Source organism: Geospiza fortis, unplaced genomic scaffold (assembly GCF_000277835.1).
Source record: "Geospiza fortis unplaced genomic scaffold, GeoFor_1.0 scaffold503, whole genome shotgun sequence".
NCBI lineage: Eukaryota > Metazoa > Chordata > Aves > Passeriformes > Thraupidae > Geospiza > Geospiza fortis.
In genome coordinates this window covers 138140-159561 of record NW_005054654.1, presented here as the reverse complement: position 1 = coordinate 159561, position 21422 = coordinate 138140, and the positions used below count along the sequence as shown (strand labels likewise).

At 44.4% G+C, this 21422-nt stretch overlaps 1 protein-coding gene across 1 annotated transcript in view; it reads right to left on the bottom strand.

The window, feature by feature from the left end:
- Positions 1-1121: 1121 nt before the first annotated feature.
- Positions 1122-21422, bottom strand: part of LOC102037859 (myosin-3) — a 22714-nt gene continuing 2413 nt past the window's right edge. The window contains exons 4-39 of the mRNA XM_005430582.1: positions 21355-21382; positions 20527-20635; positions 19943-20035; positions 19561-19624; positions 19381-19479; positions 18321-18424; positions 18096-18234; positions 17427-17545; positions 16536-16685; positions 15917-16087; positions 14949-15258; positions 14706-14779; positions 14383-14470; positions 14183-14300; positions 12729-12852; positions 12501-12637; positions 12174-12429; positions 11752-11994; positions 11221-11397; positions 10995-11140; positions 10823-10913; positions 9885-10274; positions 9523-9649; positions 9311-9429; positions 8854-9050; positions 8498-8681; positions 7696-7861; positions 6972-7096; positions 6471-6773; positions 6182-6385; positions 5934-6059; positions 4218-4388; positions 4035-4139; positions 3866-3961; positions 3608-3745; positions 1122-1151 (exon numbers count right to left, since the gene is read on the bottom strand). Of these exons, the coding sequence (XP_005430639.1) occupies positions 1122-1151; positions 3608-3745; positions 3866-3961; positions 4035-4139; positions 4218-4388; positions 5934-6059; positions 6182-6385; positions 6471-6773; positions 6972-7096; positions 7696-7861; positions 8498-8681; positions 8854-9050; positions 9311-9429; positions 9523-9649; positions 9885-10274; positions 10823-10913; positions 10995-11140; positions 11221-11397; positions 11752-11994; positions 12174-12429; positions 12501-12637; positions 12729-12852; positions 14183-14300; positions 14383-14470; positions 14706-14779; positions 14949-15258; positions 15917-16087; positions 16536-16685; positions 17427-17545; positions 18096-18234; positions 18321-18424; positions 19381-19479; positions 19561-19624; positions 19943-20035; positions 20527-20635; positions 21355-21382 (5321 nt within the window). The remainder of the gene's footprint in view (positions 1152-3607; positions 3746-3865; positions 3962-4034; positions 4140-4217; positions 4389-5933; positions 6060-6181; positions 6386-6470; positions 6774-6971; positions 7097-7695; positions 7862-8497; positions 8682-8853; positions 9051-9310; positions 9430-9522; positions 9650-9884; positions 10275-10822; positions 10914-10994; positions 11141-11220; positions 11398-11751; positions 11995-12173; positions 12430-12500; positions 12638-12728; positions 12853-14182; positions 14301-14382; positions 14471-14705; positions 14780-14948; positions 15259-15916; positions 16088-16535; positions 16686-17426; positions 17546-18095; positions 18235-18320; positions 18425-19380; positions 19480-19560; positions 19625-19942; positions 20036-20526; positions 20636-21354; positions 21383-21422) is intronic.

The following is a 21422-nucleotide window of genomic DNA, read 5'->3' as shown; positions in this document are numbered from 1 at the left end:
GTCTTCCTTGGTTGGCACTCATTTGGGACAGATGCACAAATCCTACTTCTGGGCAGATTTCAGTGCTGTAAATGGAAATAAACTGGTACGGAATTTCTATAAATCTGCTCACTTTAAAAATTAGGCTTTTCAAGACTGAGACAAGTCAGTGGATTGCCACAGAATTTTCTTAGTGACACTCACTGTAGTGAAGGTGCCAACAGGATACACAGCAGACATTTCTAGTGACATTTCTGAACCAACTTGTTCTTGCGGAAAAGTTCCTTTTGCATCCTTAGGAAATTTATTAAGGGTTTCATTATTTTATCCTGCAAGACAGATTCGCTTGTGGGTTAGGCTAAACATTTCTTTAATTGCTTTCTGCATTCATCTCATGTGCCAAGGTAAGAATACGATTTGCTGCTCCTGAAGCACAAATCAGTTGTACAAAGAAGAACAGCTCCCGGTTGTTTTTTTTCCCTTGGATGATCCTACATAAAATAGGGTGGTCTCAAAAAGAGTTGCAAGCCAGGTCCCTGTGGGCCACAGCAGCAACTCAAAACCTGGACCACTATGCCAGAGAGAAAAGCAGCTCCTGAGGCTGCTGGACCCCAACCCAAGCTACCTGCCCAGCCTGGGGAGCTGAGCTGAGGTCTGGATATTGGGGGCTTGCAGGCTCCACCTGTGAGTAGCCCCTGAATTCTTCAGGCCTCTGGGAAGGTCTGGATTTTCACTCTGAACCCTCCAGTACAGCTTGTGTTGCCAGCTTGTGTTGGGAAATGCTGCCTGAGGATTGGTTCTGTGCAGTGCAGACAGCTCTGCTCAGCACTTACACTACATCAGCAGTAATGAAACAACAGAATAAATACAGAAAATTATTTCTTCAAAACTAAAAAAAGAATTTCAGAGATGGGGTATGAGTTAGTCGTTTGCAGATTATCATTGTAGTGTTTCCCAGCAGTTCCCCTCAGATTTCTCCTGACCTTTCATCCCCAAACCTGTTCTGAGTTGTCATTTCTTCCACCCCCACATCCTCTACTGTCTTATTATTTATTTTCCTTGCACACATCCATCTTGCTTTCCTCCTCCCAAACCTTTTCTGATGTCCCCAGCACTGTTTCAGCCCCACTTCAATTCTATGGTTACTCTTCCACACTCTCAGCAATTTTTTTCTGCAACAGGAGTCACAATATATCAAGTTCAGCTGCTCAACCTCATGCATTGCGGCCCAGTTCTATTTGATCTGAGCAGTTCAACAGGCTGCTCCTGCTCCACTTGGCTGCGAGAGGGGACAAGACTTTCTGCAATGCTGCTGTTCCTGGAGCCTCTGCTTTCCTCACCAGGGAAGGGATTCATGAACTGGGGCCTCTTGCTGATGTGCAAAGCAGAAGATGGAGTTCCGGGTCCACAGGCATTGCATTTGTGTTGGTTTACAGAGAGGGGATGCCCCCTCCACCCCAAGGAGCCCTGACTGACTGCTGGAAGTATCTGGGCCGTGGGACAGCACATCCCAGCAGGGGATGGCCATGGCCACAGTGCTGGGCCCCATTCTGGTGTTTAACCTTTCAGCTGGCAATGGAGCTGTGCTGCACTGAGTCTCTCTGGGGTAAGAATAGCAGCTGCTGCCTTGGGACACAGCACACGTGTCCAGCTCCTCCAGGGCAGCACGTTGCAGTGCCACACAGAAGGCAGCCTACCCGCCCAGGAATGTCTTCAGGCGCTATTAGTGGAAGCAGATCATCCCCACAAACAGGCACGACCCCGCACAGGAGCCTTGGGAGAGTGGGGCTATTTTGGGCTTTTGACATTGAGCATGAAAGGAGACACGTGATAGTTCATCTTCCCACCATGGGCCTCCTCCAAAGCTCCTTTCAGCCTTGTCCCCTCCTCCAGCAATGGCTCTTGTGGAGGCTGAGGGGCAGTTTGGTGTGGCCTGGGAGTGCAGGAGGTGAGGGCAGAGGGAGCTGTGAGTTTGCTGGGAGGGCAGGGCCAGCCCTCAGTGCCATCAGCAGTGCCCAGCTGTGCTCAGGGCAGGTCCTGCCTGCATGGGGCCTCCTGCTTTATTCTCAACCACACCCATGAGAGTGAGAGAGGTACCAGAGAGTATTGCAAGGCTCCAACTTGCTGAAAGCATGTATTGAAACACTAATCCTTTGCATCCACGAGGGTTTTTGCTTCTTTCCACCTGAAGCTCTCCATTTCTGAGTGGTTCTTCAGCAACAGGAATGTTTCAGAGATCCATTTTCCTATTCTGAGCCATCAAAAATTCACTCCCCAATTTATTCCCATCCTTTTAAGATCCTCTTTCTGGTGTGGATTTCTTTCATTCCACACTTTTTATGTCTCATTTATTTCTGTTTAATTTGCCTTGCTTTGTGAAAGTTTCAGTGATTTGCCAGCACTGAACCCATAACACTCACTGGTGCACTGGCCAGGAAATCTCAAATTAGCAAACCAAAACCACTACACTGGGGCAAGAGCAAACAGCAAACTTTGTACCAAAAGCGGGCAAGAGGGCTGGGAGGATTGCATGACAATGCCATGTAATGCCTGGATACTCTGGTTTGAATAATGAGAGGCTGGTAAGGGTTATCAGACTTGACTAGCAATTAGTAATTTTCTGTTGATTTTGCACAGCTACTCCTAAACAAGTTATGACTGTTTTTCTGCAGGTTCATGAAGCAGAGTGTTGCACTGAGTAACCAGTCATTTCACATGGTGGGCTGGGGTCAGTGACGTGGCCTAGGAGCACAGCAGAGTTTTGGACTGAAGCACAGCACTGTGTCCTGAGCTGCTGAGAACAAGGTGCAGCTGCTCTCCTGAGGATGTGCTGCTGCTAGGCTACAGGAGCTGGAATGGAATTCTTCCTTTGGAAAAGCAAAAAGCCTGTCAAACCTCTAGGTTTCAAATTCAGGATAAAATTTTCAAAGTGAAGTAGTAAGACTCAGAGCAGAAACAGAAGTAGTAAGACTCAAACCCACACTTTTGACTATAATTAACCTAGTGACAAAACGAGGCTCTCATTTAAACATTCACATTTGGAGCATTTGAAGTTGCAGATATCTACTTTATTGACACTGGTACAGCAGCAGTGACATAAAATATTTGTGTTCTTAAACAAAGGGAAAATTGCTTCCACAGCTGGACAGGTACTTTGTGGAAGTACTAGTTATCCCAGAGGAAGCTCATTTTTCAGTTCCGAACACCACCTAGAAAGGAGAGGCTTTGTTTAGCCTACACATGCCAAGATGAGTCTTTTGATTCCTAAAATCATCCATCTCAGTGCACCATCCAGCTAGAATGGGCAAGTAGAGCCTGAGCCAATGCAGACGTGTGGAACCCTTAAAACCACTGTGTGAATTAAATATATGCAGATAACACCAAGATGGCCGTCATCCACAGCTGAAGCATGAAGAAAAGATTCATTCCATTGTTTCACTGGCAAAAAATGAAGACATGTGCACTGCTAAGCTTATTTCATTTTAACAGCCCCAACCCACTCAGCTTGTGTTTAAAAGGCCCTTCCTTCCAGAGCTGTCCTTTCCAAATGATGCCTGTACCACTGGCAAGGCACAAATCTGCTGCTAGACTCACTTGAGCGAACAGCACACCCGCAGGAAAGCCTTACCTTTGTAGCAGAGACTTCTCTGACCTTAGCTCTGAGCTTATTTATTTGGCTCGCAGCAATATCTGCCCTTTCCAGGGCCTCATGTATCTTATGCAGCGCATTTCTCAGTTTGGAGAGATCAGTATTGGCTTGTTCACCCTGAAATTGCAAAACAAAAATTTAAAACCATCTGGCAACATGCTGGGGCACAGGGCCAACTTTTAAACTGGCATTCCTATGAACTGGGAAATAACTATTTGCTTCACTTTAGTGACTCACAGCTTCCTCAGCTTGTTGTCTGTAGGATTTGATTTTCATCTGCAGTTGATCTACCAGATCTTGTAACCTAATCATATTCTTCTTTTGTTCTTCACACTGTGGAAAGAGAACGTGCAATTTTATGTCCTTGGGAGACAAAACATCAGAATTGCTTTCTATTTTCACCCACCTGAAAAGTGAGCTCTTTGAAACGCCGGTCATATTTGCAGATGTTTTTCATAGCCTCTGAGGATTTTTTATGTTCTTCCTCCAGTTCAGCTTCTAATTCTCGGATCTGGTGAATTAATCAACAATTGGCTTAAGCCCTCACACAGGAATTGGAGAAGAAAGATGTTTCTGTACTGGTACCCACCCTGGCCTCCAGCTTCTGGATCTGCTTCTTCCCTCCCTTCAGTGCCAGCTGCTCGGCCTCATCCAGACGGTGCTGCAGGTCCTTCACTGTCTGGGCCAGGTTCTTCTTCATCCTCTCCAGGTGGGCACTGGTGTCCTGCTCCTTCTTCAGCTCTTCTGCCATCCTGGCTGCCTTGGAAGGGAGATAACACAAGAAACTGGAAGAATATGGAAGAACAGCACATACTGTGCACCAGCACATGATTAACTCCTGTGTCCTGCTGACCATTCCTACCACACCACTCCCTATTTTGTTTTTTTTTTTTTTTCCATGACATGATAATGAAAAATACCTGACAGGAAATAGTAGGGAAAAGGATGGGAAAAGTCTGCCTTACTGCACACAGAGCTGGAGTGACAGAAAGGGAAAATGTTCTGTCCCACTGTGACCTCACTAACAGCTGGGTGCCAGGGGAAAAATGCCAGAGCAAAGGCAGAGTCTGGGACCAGGACATGGCACAGCTGAAAGACTTCAGTGCTCAACACATCTGGGGTGTGCTGGGTGCTGTGCTTTAGTGCTTGCCCTGCTACTGCCCCAACCTCCTGGAGGGTCATGCCACAAAGGCACAAAATATTTTAAAATTATCTATGTTATTTAAGACAAACTAAGATTTATTTTGCTGTCAAAGGTTGGATTCCTACAAAATATAATTAAGCACTTTGGTGAAATATTGAGTGACATTTTAATTAATGTTATAATTATATAATTATAATTAATGTAGAATTCAACAAATTGCTTTGGCAGCAAAATATCTGAAAAGGTCTAAACTGAAAAAATGGGACCACTAGAAGTTTTATATAAATATATATGTGGCCATAATTAATTGCAATGTCTGTTATTCAAGCAGAATAGTAATCATTAAAACACAGGAACACCTCAACATGAGGAAGAGTTTCTTTCCATGGAGGGGGGCAGAGCCCTGGAACAGCTGCCCAGGGAGGGCCTGGAGTCTCCCTCTCTGGAGACATTCCAAACCCTGGAATGCCTCCCACCTGGAAACATTCCTGTGTCACCTGCTGCAGGTGACCCTCCCTGGGCAGGGGGGTTGGAGTACATCATCTCTAGAGGTCCCTTCCAATCCTAATGATTCTGAGATTCCTATTTAATTTTTTTTTTCCTTTTAATGAGCAAGATGAAAAGTTTTCTATTTTAATTCCACATAATGTGTCTAAGTGTTAAGATTTTGGTTTAATCCTCTGCATCAAAAATCATTAGCAGATTGAGTCCCATGACACACCAGCCCTATTGCCTGGCTGAGCTTCACAGGTCTTGCATGGGAGGATTGAGCACCAATTTTGAATGGAAATTTATAATTCTCATTTTTAAAGTTGATAAATAGGATTTTGCAAAGATAACTATTCAGATACCTTAGCCACTTTACTGGTTTCAATACTGCAGGATTTCTTTGTGGGTTATGTTTTCATGCACCACTGAAGAAAGTTATTTTGTTTTGAACTGACTAAATATAGGTTTAGTTCTTTATGATGGCAATAGCCCCATCTGTCAGCAGGACATGTTCCCTGTTTCTCCAGCCCTCCTCTAACACAAAGCCTTTTCAACCAGGCCCACAGATGGCTCCTTGTCCAACATGTGACAAGAATATTTACATTAACTCCCAGCAGCAATGCTGCTGGAAGCCTTGAAAATTCAAAGTGAAAACCACAGCAACATCCTCACATCTGTCATTGCCTTCTTGGCTCTTTCTTCAGCACTTTTTCCTTCATTAGTAATATCGTCTATCTCTGTTTGGAGTTGTGCCATATCAGTCTCAAGCTTCTTCTTTGTATTAAAAAGGCTGGTGTTCTATGAAAGAGAGAGAGAGAGAGGTTTTGAGTGTCTACACATCGAGATCAATTCATCAATTCCTTCTTCCTCCATCAATCTCTGGACCCCAAAATACATCAGCCTTAGCAAAAGCAAGCTACCTGAGTGTGGAGGAGCTGTGCACGTTCAGTGGCATCCAGAAGCTCCTGCTCAGCCAATTTCCTTGACCGCTCCGTCTGCTCCAGGGCTGCCCGGAGCTCCTCAACTTCAGCCTGCAGCAGGTTTGCTCTGCGCTCCACCATGGCCACCTGCTCCTTCAGGTCATCCTGTGTCCTGATAGCATCATCCAAGTGCAGCTGAGTGTCCTGTATTTGAAGAACCAGTTTTGACCTAATGAATTTCTCCAACACTGTGCTTAAAAAGTAAATCAACCAGAAGGTAAAGCAAGACCTTGAGAGCTCCCTGGATGCTGTGCAGGTGTTTTTGTGCCTCTGCAGCCTGGCGGTTGGCATGGCTCAGCTGGATCTCCATTTCATTCAGGTCTCCCTCCATCTTCTTCTTCAGCCTCAGGTTCCTGCTCCTGATCTCAGCATCCAAAACACCCTGCATGGTCTCCACAGTCCTTTCTTGGTTCTTTTTTAGCTGGTTGATCTCCTCATCCTTGTCAGCAATTTTTCTGCTGATTTCTGACTTTATCTGAGCCAGTTCTTGGTTGACACCGAGGATTTTGACTTCTTCGTGCTCAAGAGCTGCCTTTAAAAGTAAAAAGGAAAAAACAATAATAAAGGTAACATTTTAGAGAATATGATTATTGAGGTGGTACTCAGTGATTTCACAGAACTTCCTAAATTTTGTGGCACTCAGCCTTGCACACAGCTACTGCCAGAAAAGGGAACAGAAAGCTGCTCAGCATGCTCTTTACTATTTACAGTAATATTGAAACTAACTCACCTCTGCCTCCTCCAGAGCTGTTCGCAGATCATTTTTTTCTATTTCAGCTTGCTTTTTGGCTTTCTCAAGGTCCCTGATCATTTTGCCATTTGCTGTAATTTGCTCAGTGAGATCTGCTGCTTCCTCTGTGAAAGAAGAATGGCATGAAACAGAGGAGCTGAACTCTATGCTTTGTTGCTGCAGTCAGCACCCCTTTTGCACACATAAATATGTACACACAAATGTACACGTGTACACAATGGTACACGTGTCTGTATATATGTACAGATAAAACCAGACACAACCAACTCGTGCAGGCCAAGTGGGGCATTGGTGTGGTTTAACAGCCCTCCTTACAGAGAGCCTGGAAGGGCCCTGCAGGTGTTATATCTATGGATAGGCCATCAGGGTCCAATACAGGTCCTGTCATTGTGTTCAGTGCATCTGTAAAACTCACTCTCATGAGCTGCTCAGTCTCCCACAGTCACTACCTTTGTCTGGGAATGGCACCTCAATGTCTGCAGCAGATGAGAGAACCAGGACATTTGCTTTATTTTCTTAATCAATTTACAAACATGCTTGACAACTTTTGGTAAGGCACTGATATTCTGCATGAAGATGGAGAGCACAGGAGGGACAGAGTGCTGTCCCTTGGTGCCCTCCTGCAGGCATGAGTGTGCTGGTGGAGCACAGCTTGCTGTGGTTGGTGTGTGAAAGCTGATGGCACACAGAGCCCAACACGTACGCTGGAGAGCGGCGTTCTCCCGCTTGATTGTCTCGAGCTGATCCAAGGTTTCCTCATAGGCATTTTTCACTTTGAAAAGCTCTGTGTGCAGCGAGCCTGCTTCTTTAGAGAGCGCTTCCCGCTCCAGCTGGCTCTCCTCATACTTCCCCTTCCATTCTGCCATGACCTGGAAGACACCATAGAATCATGGAATGCTTTGGGTTGAAAGGGACAGCAAAGATCACCTAGTTCCAAATCCCCTGCCATGGCAGCGACACCTTCCACCATCCCAGGTTGCTCCAAGCCCTCTCCAGCCTGGCCTTGGGACACTTCCAGGGATGGGGCCCCCACAGCTTCTCTGGGCAGCCTGTATCAGGGTCTCCACACCCTCACAGGGAAGAATTTAATCCTAATACCCAATTTAAACCTACTCTCTGTCAGTGTGAAGCCATTTCCCCTTGTCTTGTCACTCCAGGCCCTTGGAAACAATTTCTCTCCATCTTCCCTCAGGCACTGGAAGGCCACAATTAGGTTATCCTGAAGCTTCTCTTCTCTAGGCTGAACAATCCCAATTCTGTCAGCCTTTCCTCATAGGAGGGGCTATTATGCTTCATTTCCTGCTGGTACTGAAAATGTTATTTGATCTCTGGCTACATTTTGTACTAGATAAATAATGCAGTCTCTTAAAGCAGGACAAATTCCTACTGCCATGCCCTAGTGGCTCTAGTTAGATTCACCTTGACTTCAGCACTGACTGATGTCCAGAGTGTTAGTTTGGCTTTCTGGAAGGCTACACTTGAAAGATACTGTGCTCATTTTTGACCTTATCAAAATTCTGCTGTTTCCTGTCAAGGGCAGCTGCTGATGTGTTTGCTCTCTCTATGTCCAGTGTCAGATCCTCCACTTCCCCCTGCAGCTTAAACTTCATCTTCTCCAAGGAGGCACACTTGGAATTCAGCATGTCTGCCTGCTGCCCTGCTTCCTGGAGATGCTGAGAGAGCTTTTTCCTTAAGGCAAATAAATAAAACAAGCATATGATTGAAAAAAATCATTTCACTATATGTCTCATTTTAATTAAGACTATATGCAAACTCAAAAAAAAAGAAATTTAGGTCAGGCTACTAAAAGTGGATCTATATTCTGCCCAATATACATCTGGGCAGCTAATTTCATCTATACTTGGCCTCCTCGAGCTCCTCTGTGCGCTGAATCGCGTCCGTCTCGTATTTGGTTCTCCACTGGGCCACTTCACTGTTGGCCTTGGACAGGGCTCGCTGCTGCTCCCCCTTGGCCTCCTGCTCCTCCTCATATTGTTCTCGGAGCAAGTCACAGTCGTGGCGAGCGGACTGCAGGGCATGGGCCAGGGCGTTCTTGGCCTGGTGGTAAAAATATGGCGACAAGGTGTTGGTGTTTCCTGGGAAATTTGTCTCACTGGTATTTATACACTGATATACATCCCAAAGGGATAGTGGTTAACTGACTGCCTCATAAAAACATGGGAGTCCTGCACTGCGAGGGCCTGGATTGCATAATTTAATTGGACTTTTAATTGGATCACCTTTTGAAGCCTTGAACACTTCACAAAAACCAATATTATGTCAAATATTTATTTCATATATAATGTGAGTATCTTCACCTTTATCTCTTCTTCTAGCTGCCGCTTGAGTTCTTCAATCTGCTGGGTGAAAGCCTGTTTCCCTCTAGACAGCTGAGAAATTAAAGCATCTTTTTCTTCCACCTGACGTCCATATTCACCTGAAAAATTTTGCAATTGAGACAAAATTTTAAGAACCAAGAGAGCTATTTATGGGGTTCTCCCATTTCCAAATTACAGATGGAAAGGTGTACCAGATTCTGTCTGCAGACGAGCTCTTTGAGCACTAAGATCGCTAATCATGCGCTGATTCTGCTCCTCCTTTGTTTTATACTCGCTCAGCTGGTCTTCCAGAGTGCGGCACATCTTCTCCAGATTTGCCTAGATATCAATTGCACATTTAAAAAAAAGTAAATACCTTGATCCTGCCTTCTTTTAGCAGGAAAATATGTCTAGAAGATGTAGTTGACATCTTGGGACTGTACATGCACCCAAACTTCTACATATGAGATTTAGGGAAACCATTTATGATACAACGTGATAAAAATTAAATCATATAAGATTAAAGAAAAAATACCGCATTGCTATCAAATTCCTAATAAAAATAATTGTGTACCTTGGCTTTAGACACAGACTCTATGTTACTGGCCAAGTCATCAATCTCCATCTTCAGCTCACTCTTCTCCTTCTCCAGCTTCTGCTTCACGCGTTGCAGGTTGTCGATCTGCTCGCCCAGCTCAGCTGTGCTGTCCGCGTGCTTCTTGCGCAGGGCGGCAGCCGTGGCTTCGTGCTGCAGCGTGGCCTCTTCCAGGTCACGGCGCATCTTCTGGAACTCTGCCTCACGCTTCTTGCTGAGCTCTGTTTGAGCAGTGGTGGCTCCTCCAGCCTCTTCAAGGCTCCCACGGGTTTCCTCAAGCTCCCGAGCCAGCTCAGCACAACGCTTCTCTGCTTTTGTCCGCATTGTTTTCTCAGTCATTGTCTCCTCTTCCAGCTCTGCAGCACGGGCCTGGACAATGAGGGAATTGCACATCAGGAATTAAATAGCGAACAGGTCATTCAGTGCTCGGGTTACTGCAGATTTGTCACAGCAGAACACCAAGAACCTTGCTTTGGAGACTGTAAGCAAAACAATCTTCCTTTGAATTTCATTGTTTTGGCATTGTAGGTAAAGACTTACTGACAGAAAGGACCTATGGATCATCTCATTCTAGCTTTCTGTTGTTGAATTGAGTTTGCATGGATTTACATTCCTGTATTCCCCCACTATCAGGGACTAGATAGTGGGGGAAGACTAGACTTACTGAGAGAAAGGACCTATGGATCAATTCATTGTAGCTTTAGATCACAGCTTTCTGTGTTTGTATTGGGTTTTCATCCCTGTATCCCCCCACTAGCAGGTTTTGGTAGTGGGAGGATACAGGGGTGGCTTCTATGAGAAGCTGCTGGAAGCTTCCCCTGTGTCTGATGGAGCCAATGCCAAACTGTGGACAAGCATTATTCATGGTACTACAGTTTAAAACAAGCAAACAGTAATGATGAAGTAAAGTCTCTTGCCTGCAATTCTCTGATCTTCTTCTGCAAATGAGCACCTGAATTTCGCTGTTCCACAATTTTATTTTGCATCTGGTTAAAATCAAAGTCTTTCCTGTGAAGGAGATATTTATTAAAAGAAAATAAGTCCAGTTAAAACCAAATAATAAATTATCTACTAATTTGTTTCTCATACTTCCTTAATTTTTCATCTAAATGTTGTTTATCATTCTCCAGATCTGCTATGGTTTCCTGTGCAAGTTTCAAGTCTCCCTCAAGCTTTCTCTTTGCTCGTTCAAGGTCCACACATGCTTTTCTTTCGAGTTCCAAAGATCCTTCAACCTGCAACATAAACATATATAAACATGACTGATGGAACAACTGAAGAATCTGCTCCTTCTCCTTGTGTTGAACATGCTCACGTGGTTCACTTGCTGCTCCAGCTTGATCCTAGCTTTGGTGAGGGTATTAACTTTCTCCTCCTCTATCTGCAGGTCATCCAGTGCCTGTTGCTGGGCTTCTTGCAGGGCCTTCTTCTCCTTGACTAACTTTGCAACAGTCTCGTCCAAACCTCTCACTACTTCTGTCAGATTTTTGACCTAATATAAGGCAAAATACTTCAAGGTCACTAATAATTTTGGCCCTCAATAGGCCATGAACACCAGCAATGAATGTGCTGTTAGACTCCCAAAGAGACATGGCCATTTTATGGTCACATCTCTGTGCTTATATATCAACCCTTCAGAAGTCACAAAGAAATGCTGAACTTTAATTTTAATGCATTTTTGCATGCTTATGGGTTAGTTTCCCTGAACAACAGAGGTGCCCAGGTTCAATACCAGGCCCATAGATCTCCTTACGCAGCAGCATGTAAGCATTCAAGTTTACTGAATCTTTACAGCCTATATCTCCACAGAGCAACTGTTATTAAACATTGCAGAAATAAAAAGCACCTTGTTTTCAGTGGCATGCTTTTCCTTTTCAGCCTTGACCAATATTAACTCAAGCTCATCCATATCTTTCTTCAGCTCAGAGCATTCATCCTCCATTTTCCTCTTTCTGGCTGCCAGATCAGCATTCATCTCCTCATCATCTCCCAGCTTTTCCGTTACCTCCTTTATTCTTGCTTCCAGCTGAAATTTTAGTTTGATCAGCTGGTCGCATCTTTCTTCAGCATCAGCCAAATTTTCATTTTCCTTTTTACAGAGAACAGAAGTGTGTTTCAGTATCACACATTGGCACTGACACTTGCATAAATCACCTGCTTATTAAGTGGCTGGTACATGAAATAACAGAATTTCCTTTCAGCCCTTTCCTGAGCACTCAAACAAAACTGATGTAATCTGAAGAGCCAAAAATTATTTGAATTACTTACAGTTTGTACTTGCAGCTGTAGGTCCTTTTTCTCTTGCACCAGAGCCACCATTTTTTCTTCCAGTTTGCTCCTGGTGGCTTCTGATTTGGCCAGGTCTTCTTTTGTTCTCTCAAACTCTTCCTTCATCATGGCCAGCTCTTTCTCAGTTCCCACACTTTTTAAGAGGGGTTTAAACTTGAAGTACAGCTTCATCCAGGGCCACTGCTTGACTTTCATGAATGCACGGATGTTGTACTGGATGCAGAGGATGGACTCCCTGAAACCAGAGTGATCCATCAGTAAATAAAGCCCATCTTTGAGCAACCAGACCTGGCAGAGGACACATACCTGTGGTCAAACATTTTTTTCAGCTCAAGTCTCCGGAGGTATCCCCTGCACAAAGCCTGGGTCCGTGTGATCATCTGTCCTAAACGTTCATCTCTCATCTCTTCCAGGACACCCAGCAAACCTGCCTTGAAAAACACCTGCAGCCAAAGAACAGACATCACTCCTTGCTGGGTTCACATTTCAATGCAATGAATGTTTTCTCATCCTATGGCAAAATTAAACATTTACCTTAGTGTGTCCAAATCTGTACTGAGTATGATCTATCTCAATGGAAGACAGCAGCTTTTCACACGCCTTCCTGCTATCAACAAACTTTCCTTCTGGAATGACACTGGCGTTCAGAAGGTGATATCTGATAAAATAAAGGAAAAAGCTTACCCATAAGTATCATTCTAGTGCACAGGATGCCACAAGAACACAACTGTCAGTGTGAAGATACAGAAGAAGGCTGAGTCTGACTCACACCTCCAGCCTCAATAACAAAGCAGTAAGGAAAGCAGCAAATAGCAGCAGGTCAGTTCAGAAGGTACCAAGGATGTGTTACAGCCCTCACTGAGACTGAAGGCATGGACAGTCTGTTCTCTGGACCTGAGAGACTCTGCTCATTTGTGTCACAGTCATTATCACTACTCTAGGGGTCCAGCTCATTGGGTTAGCTGGAAATTTAAAAATTTGATGGGTTTTAAGAGTAGGGAAACTGCTTTTCTGGACCATATCCAGCTTCTCACATTCCTCCTCTACCACGTAACCCAGAATTAGACTTTGGATCCAGCAATGGACTTCCTAATCCTACACTGAGGTATTATTCCATACCTATTTTCAGCATTGATACACAAATCTGCCCTCCCACATCAATGGCTGAGCCAATGCCTTCAGGTAGTCCCCAAAACACAATTTCAGCCCTGCTCAGTGCTCTGCTCTCCAGCACACCCTGCACAGAGTTGTAAGGGAGGAGTGATTGCTTTGTTCTTAGAGATCTGACCTTACGTTTGCCTTTGCTCTAACACAAGGAGCAGATGAACCCAGCTGGGTTGCCCTGAATTTATCAACCCTTTATAAATGTCTTATTTGCAGCAGTCCCCATGATAAGATTTTTAGGCTGTGGGGTTTTATCTATAAATGAATCTGCTAATGCTGTAGAAATGTTAGCATGTAGAAATAGTAACCCAGTACAAAATGACAGGATCATGTGGAACTAACTTGGATTTCCTGTTGGAGTCCCTTCTGTTACTACAGCTCTATTTGCCAGTCAAATATTTCATCAAGAAGTAGCATTGGATCTAACACAGTTTCCTCTGTATAAAACCATTCTAGTTAGAATTATTTAAGCCACACTCTTCAAGCCTCTACTAGACAGCAGTTAAATACAGGAGGTGCATAGACCACCCTCTGTATTTTTGCTGAAACATGCTTGTGCCTAATTTGAGAATTAAAGCAAAGAATATCCAAACATTCAAATTAACAGGAATGAATTAAAAATAGGTTTTGGTATACAGTATTGGGGAAGGCATTTGGGTGGGCACTGCCCACACAGACCATGCTCTTAGATATATCTTTTGCTTTCCATGCGTGTTAAATATTAAAATAGTCTTCTGCTAACAACTGTATCATGGGCTGGTTTAGCAAGAGTCTTCTTTCAAACGAGTTTGGCTCAATGCAAATACAAGAATGTTATTACTGACCTTTGTTTGAAATCCCCATATGGTATCTTGTTAGGAAATCCTTTCCTGCAGATCCTAATGCCCTCCAGAACACCATTGCATCGCAGCTGGTGCAGAACAAGCTTGTGATCCATCAGGCCTGTGACAGAGCAGCATGGGACACACTGATTGCTGTAGCACTGCTCCTTCTGCCCCTTTCTATTCTATGTTTTGGGAATTACCTGGGGTCTTTGTTTCGTTGGGAATGATGCAACGCACAAAGTGAGGATGAGTTGTTCGTAAGTTAGACATCAGCTTATTCAGATTTTCCTGCAAAACAGAGATCATTTCTAATCTCTGTATTATCTCAGTTCTCAAAGTGATTTGACTCTGCTGAACAGCAAAACTTCAGAACTTTCTCCTTACTCTCCTAGTGAATATTCTACACTTCTGTGTAGGCATCAGCAAAGTAAACGGCTACTACTAAAGAACTTCCCTCCTGTCTTAAAATGAAAACGTGGCTGTGGAGCCAGGTGTGACAGTCTCTACCAGAGAACACACTTACCCGAAAGACTACAGAGACTGTTTGGAAGGAAGAGCCCTTCTTCTTGGCTCCTTTCTTCTTCCCACCACCTTCAGCTGGAAAATGAGATGACAGTTCAGCTGAGGAACTGCTGCAGATCCCTCTGACAGTGTTATAATTGTGCATTTAACACACAGCACACAAGCACTGACTCAACACTGATCCACGTCAGGTGAGAGGTACAGTAGGAAATCCCAAACTGGAAACATAATTCTCCAAACTTACCTTCATCTATGGAAGCAAAACTGGCATAAAGATGGCATAAAATTTTCATAGATGATTTCTGGTACAACCCCACAACAGTTTCATTCAGAGGGTCCTTGTTCTTCTCCAGCCACCCAGTGATGTTGTAGTCCACTGTTCCAGCATAGTGCACCAGGGAGAAGTGGGCCTCAGCCTTGCCTTTGCCAGGCTTGGGCTTCTGGAAGCTGCTGCACTTGCCCAAGTGCTGGTCATAGAGCTTGTTCTTGAAAGAGGTGTCAGTTGCCTTGGGGAACATGCACTCCTCTTCCAGGATGGAGAAAATGCCCATGGGCTGAATAAAAAAATGGTGTTTTCAAATAAAATCAATTCAAGCTATAATAATACAGAGTGAAAGACATGCTAAATTTGAAGTACTGGAAGTATTTTATAGCCTGGGAGAAGCAGGTAAGCAAGATTTTTTGTGAGCTGGCAAGATACTTAAAAGAACTCGTAAGATTTTAATATACAATTTTGAACTACCCAGACAGAGTGTGAAAAACAAAAGAAGTCGGGCAAAAACTGTGCAGTAACTTCTCAGAATACAGTAGTGATTTCTAACTCAGAAGGAACAAAAAGGAAGCAGACATGAGGTTCTCTGGGATTTGAATTTAACTGAGAGAAAACCTGAGGGGAACCAATACACAAAGACAGAACGGAAGGAAAGGAAAAGGAAAAGGAAAAGGAAAAGGAAAAGGAAAAGGAAAAGGAAAAGGAAAAGGAAAAGGAAAAGGAAAAGGAAAGTTAAAATCAGTGTCTTTTTAGAAGACAGGATACATTCCCAGTCAGTGGATAATTAATTACTCACAAGGGTAATATTTAAAGAAACAGAGGAGGTGAAGAGACCTGAAAGCTTCCCAGAGAGATTGTATTGAAAGCACTCAGAGCAAACACTCTCAAGAACCCTTATAGATCCAATTTGTGTGATTGCACAAGATGCTTAAGAAACTCACCTTTTCTATGAGCTCAATGCAGGCAGCCAGGTCCATGCCAAAGTCAATGAACTCCCATTCAATCCCCTCCTTCTTGTACTCCTCTTGCTCCAGCACGAACATGTGGTGGTTGAAGAACTGTTGCAGTTTCTCATTGGTGAAGTTGATGCACAGCTGCTCAAAGCTGTTAAACTAATGTTTGAGTAAGTGTGTTAATAGTCCTAAAGTGTTAATAGTGCCTCTGACCAATTTTTTTTCACAGGGATGTCACAGCAAGGTTAGCCAGACTGACCCAAGAGGGTTTTGATAACAGTGTAAAGAATATGGGTGTCCAGGCTTGCAGAAAAGTTGTGCAGTGCAGAACATGGTTGCTGCAGCCTGCGTTGGCCATGTTTGGGTGGCCCTAATGCCCATAAAAACAGACTCTGTGGGGAGAAAGAGAGAGAGCAGCTTCATGGCCATGCTTCTGCCCTGTCTCTTCTCTTACAAAGAGGGTGATGGATCTACAAAGACAGAAGCAGCTTCAGACAGATTTGCCTGAGGGCTGCACTGGGGTGAGGAGGAGGAGGAAAGGTCAGAGAAGACAAACAAACTGAAAAAAGCATTTAGAGACAGGCAGAAGTCTGAGAGTACTGCAAACCTCAAATATCTCAAAGCCAGCAATGTCCAAGACCCCAATGAAGTGCTGTCTTGGCAGCTTCGTGTCCAGCTGCTGGTTGATGCGAACAACCATCCACAGGAAGAGTTTCTCATAGACAGACTTGGCAAGGGCATTCACTGCCTGGTGCACCTGCAGGGAGATGTCCCACACCTGTGTCAGGCACTGCCAGTGCACCCCCAGAACAAAACACCCCTCACCATGCCCACACACACTGCACCAACAGGCCTTCATGAGCCTGACCATTCTCAGCTGTGACCTGTGGTATTTTCAGGGTCCCCAGACGAGGGAAGGAAATGATGAATCTGACTCCATGTTCTTAGAAGGCATTATATTATATTATATTATATTATATTATATTATATTATATTATATTATATTATATTATATTATATTATATTATATTATATTATATTATATTATATTGTATTATATTATATTATATTATATTATATTATGTTATATTATATTGTATTATATTGTATTATATTGTATTATATTATATTGTATTATACTAAAGAATAGAGAAAGGATACAGACAGAAGGCTAAAAAACAATAATGAAAAACTCATTACTCTAGCCAGAGCCCTGACACAGCTGGACCCTGATTGGTCATTAAGTCAAAACAATTCACATGAAACCAATCAAACAATGACCAGTTGGTAAACAATGTCCAAGCCAAATTCCAAAGCAGCAAAACACAGGAGAAGCAAATGAGATAATTATTGTTTTCATTTTTCTCTGAGGCTTCTCAGCTTCCCTGGAGAAGAAATCCTGGCAAAGGGATTTTTCAGATAATATGATGGTGACAGTGACCTGCGCCCATTCCTTTTCCTCAGGAGAGGATGGTCCCTGCTGCTCCTTGATGCTCACCTGATCCACTGTCTGGCCCTTCAGCACATATTCATTTCCCACTTTCACCCGGGGATAGCACAGAGCTTTCAGCAAGTCTGCTGAGTTCAGGCCCATCAGATATGCTGCTTTGTCAGCCTCTGGAAAACAAAATAATAACTTGAAATACCTTCTTCTTAGCTCAGACACACACAGGGCATTGGAACCAGCCAGAGCTCACTCTGAAACTTGCAACTTGATTGGCTTTACCCCATCCACAAATCTTGACTAACATATTCCTTTACTTCTCTGAACAGCCTTGTAGGCCTGGTCCTCATGACAGAGTGGCTACAGCACCCTAACAGATGTGGTGAAACCCAGGAGTGCACTGTTGATGGGACAACACAGAGTTTTTCCCCATAAAGCCACTTCTCCACAATGTCACCCAGGCAGAACAAATGTGTATGTGTAACCAGAAACTGGAGAACACTACAGTGATGTGCCCCAGGCACTGGCTCCTACAGCAGAGTCATCAGGAATAAACTGGATGCACAAAGTGCCTCTATTTGATGCAGTAAATTGAAAATCAAACCTCCCTTTTATGTTTATGAAGGAATGATGACATCTGTCCTGGAAGACTCCCTCCATTTCTAGTGAAAAATGGCATGAAAACAGTTGGAAATACTCCTCTCCCAGCCAGGGAGGTATTACCTTCTGTGCCATCGGGCTCTGCCTGCTCCTCACGTGGTTTCTGCTTGAATTTCATGTTCCCATAGTGCAGGATGGCTCCTGTTAGCTTGTAAATCCCCATCCTCTCATCAGGGCTGAAGCCCAAAGTGTCAATGGCTGCCTGCACACCAGACAGATCAGCTGGGTTTAACAGTGGGGAGAGTAAAAGTGAGACTGTAGAAGTCTCTCCTTGCCAACTGTACTCACATCTGTGGCAAGAAGCTCCTCCTGGTCATCAATGCTGGCCACAGAGATCTGCCCTTGGCTGATGAAGGGGTAGTCATGGGGGTTGGCTGTGACAAGGAGCATCTCTGAAAGGCAAACACAGGAGTGAGAGCCAGAGCCTGGCAGGGAGAGAGAACAATGGCTCAGCAAGGTTTCACAAGCTCTCCTTCCTCTTGCATCCCAAACTCCTGGTTTTCTATTAAGAGACCAGAAAGACAGAGTAAAGCCTTTCATCTGCCTTCCCCAGCTGAGCAGTCCTTCCAGTTTAATATTGTGAACTGAGAGCTGAGCACTCAGCAGGCACAGAACACAGGCCATGAACAGAAACAGCCTTTAAGAAAGAAGCTTTCAGATAAAACTCACTTGTGCTCATCCTCATACATGACACAGAGTGGGAGGATGGGAGCAGGAGCTCCACCTTGGGAAATATTCTGTGGAGAGCTGGGAAGGATGGGCAGATTGGACCAAGGATGAGTGTGTGGCCAAAGGGACAGATGTGGGGCATGGGTGGGGAGTGCTGTGGCAGTGGAAAGGGGGAAAAGGTCAGAGGGGTTGCACTGGAAACAGGAAATAACCTTTGCCCATGTGATGAAAAGCTGGTTGGTAGATGATCAATGGTTGGTAGATCAGGGTACCTGCCCATCCTGCACCCAGAACTGCTTACCTTTCTATTGAAGATTATTCACAGGATCTGGCCCACCTCAGCTGGAATTTTCACACCATGGATAATAGCAAGGTGCAAGGCAGAGTATATTGGCCACTCCTGCACCTCACCTGCACACAGTTTGTGTTAGAACTTACTCAGGGAGGATAAATGGGGGTGGAGTAAAGCCCTAGGGTTATGCAGAGACACAAGTACAGCTTGGGGAACCTGGGCAGAGCTGAGGCTGCAATGCTGAGGACATAAATCAGCACAGGATCCCTGCTCTGCAGGGACACAGGGCATTGTGCCAGTGGACCCTCTGTCACCGAGCTGGCACACGGAGGGAAATGTTTGCCACGCTGACTTTACTCAGTGTCACCAGGTGGTGGCTGTCCTTACCAAGCAGTTCAGGCTTCTTATTGGAGAGGATCTGGTAGAAGATATGGTAGCTTCTCTCAGCTTTCAGCTGGAAAGTGACTCTTGACTTTTCCAGCAAGTCTGTAATGTATATTCACATTTTAGACATTTTTCATGTTCTTTATGTTCTAAAAAGGCTGTCAGCCCCCCTCAGTTACTCACAGGTCTCAATGTCACCAGAGGCCAGCTTTCCAGAGGTTCCAAAATGGATACGAATGAATTTACCCTGGCAAGCAGACAAAAGTGGTGTCAGTGCAGCAATCTCAGAGTGTTTTTATCTCTTCAGTCTTAGTGACAGCATCACCAAATCGTTCTGATTAGCTTTGATACATAAAGATAGATAAAGGGGAACACTTTGCTGCAGCAATGTGAGCATGAAACAGCTGCTAACACATCAGCATTTCATAAAAACCTAGAAATTGGTTAGCAATTATATTTTTCCCAGCCCACAGCGGGGGGAAAGGGGGTTTCAGTCACAGCTAACAAGCAGGCAAAGAGCATTAGAAACACAGGAGGGCAGAGGGACAGACGCAGGGTGACTCACAAAGCGTGAGGAGTTGTCATTTCTCACAGTCTTGGCATTCCCAAAGGCCTCCAGCAGTGGGTTGGCGCTGAGGATTTGATCCTTGAGCGAACCCTGCAGGAATAATTGAATAATTACTGAAAAACACCATGAGCTATGTGGTAGAAAGGAGTGGCCCTATGGAATGATTATGTGTGCAGCCATGTGCACTTCATTTCAGCTCTGCAGCGCTACTGCTGCACCTTCTCGACTCCAGCACCAAGAGCCAGTGCTGGGGGTAAACAACAAATAACTCATTTTCCTCTTATTCAGAGTTTCTCCCACAGTCAGAGCTCTCAGGTCTCAGCCACAGGGACAGATTGATCCATGCTAAGAAACTGGAGCCTCTGATTCTTCTTGTTTCAGTCCAGGTAAAGCTACACCTCGGCAGTGGCAGCTCTGGTATTTGTTGTGCTCCTAACAGCACATCAGCCCCTGCTCCTACTGCGTTTCAAAGAGAGGCTGAAGCTAATAAAAGATATTTCGAGGTAAGTGTGTGTCACCAGTGCTGTCCACAGGGGGATTACACCCTGAACTGCCCTTCACCAAGCCCTTCCTCCTCACACCTTCATCGGGGGCTCCTTCTTGGTGGCTGTGTCCCCGCTGGCGGCGATGGTGGCGTAGTACTGGATGACGCGCTTGGTGTTCACCGTCTTGCCGGCCCCCGACTCCCCGCTGCAGGAAGAAGGCTCAGAGTGAAGAATAACCTGCCCACCTCTATAGAATTTGCAGGGATCCCCACAGCAGGGAGGAATGATGAGGAGAACTCCATCTTATAAGGCTAATTAATTACGTTATCATACTATATTATTCTATACTATATTACATTATATTACACTAGATCTAAACTGAATCCGCCGAGCACTCAACCCTGCACACAACTACACTGCACTGCACTGCAGGCTAATTAATCACTTTATCAGAAGGCTAATTAATTACTTTATTATACTATATTATTCTATACTATATTTCATTATATTACACTAGATCCTATATTACATTTAATAACTTATTTGATAATATATTACAATATATTATTCTATACTATTACTATATTACATTACATCTAAACTGAATCTGCCAAGCACTCAACTCTGCACACACCTGCACTGAATCTTGTGACTGTCAGCCAACAGTCCTGACACACACACACACCTGGCCCTGACAGGCCAAGGAAAATAAACACCATCACTGTGGGTAACCAATTTCCACATTGCATTCTACTTTAGCACAACACAGGCACAGCAAATGATAAGAATTGTTTTTCCTTTCTCTGAGGTTCAGAGACTGTGAATCTCAGAAGTATTTTCGGGAAGAATTGTGCCTTGCTTTTCTCTGTGAAGAGAAATGTGGCTACACACCTCTTGTTGGAGACAAGTGGCAGATGCACTTACGTGATCAGGATAGACTGGTTTTCACGATCTGTCAGAGGGAAAAATACCTGCAGTCAGAGAAGCTGTAG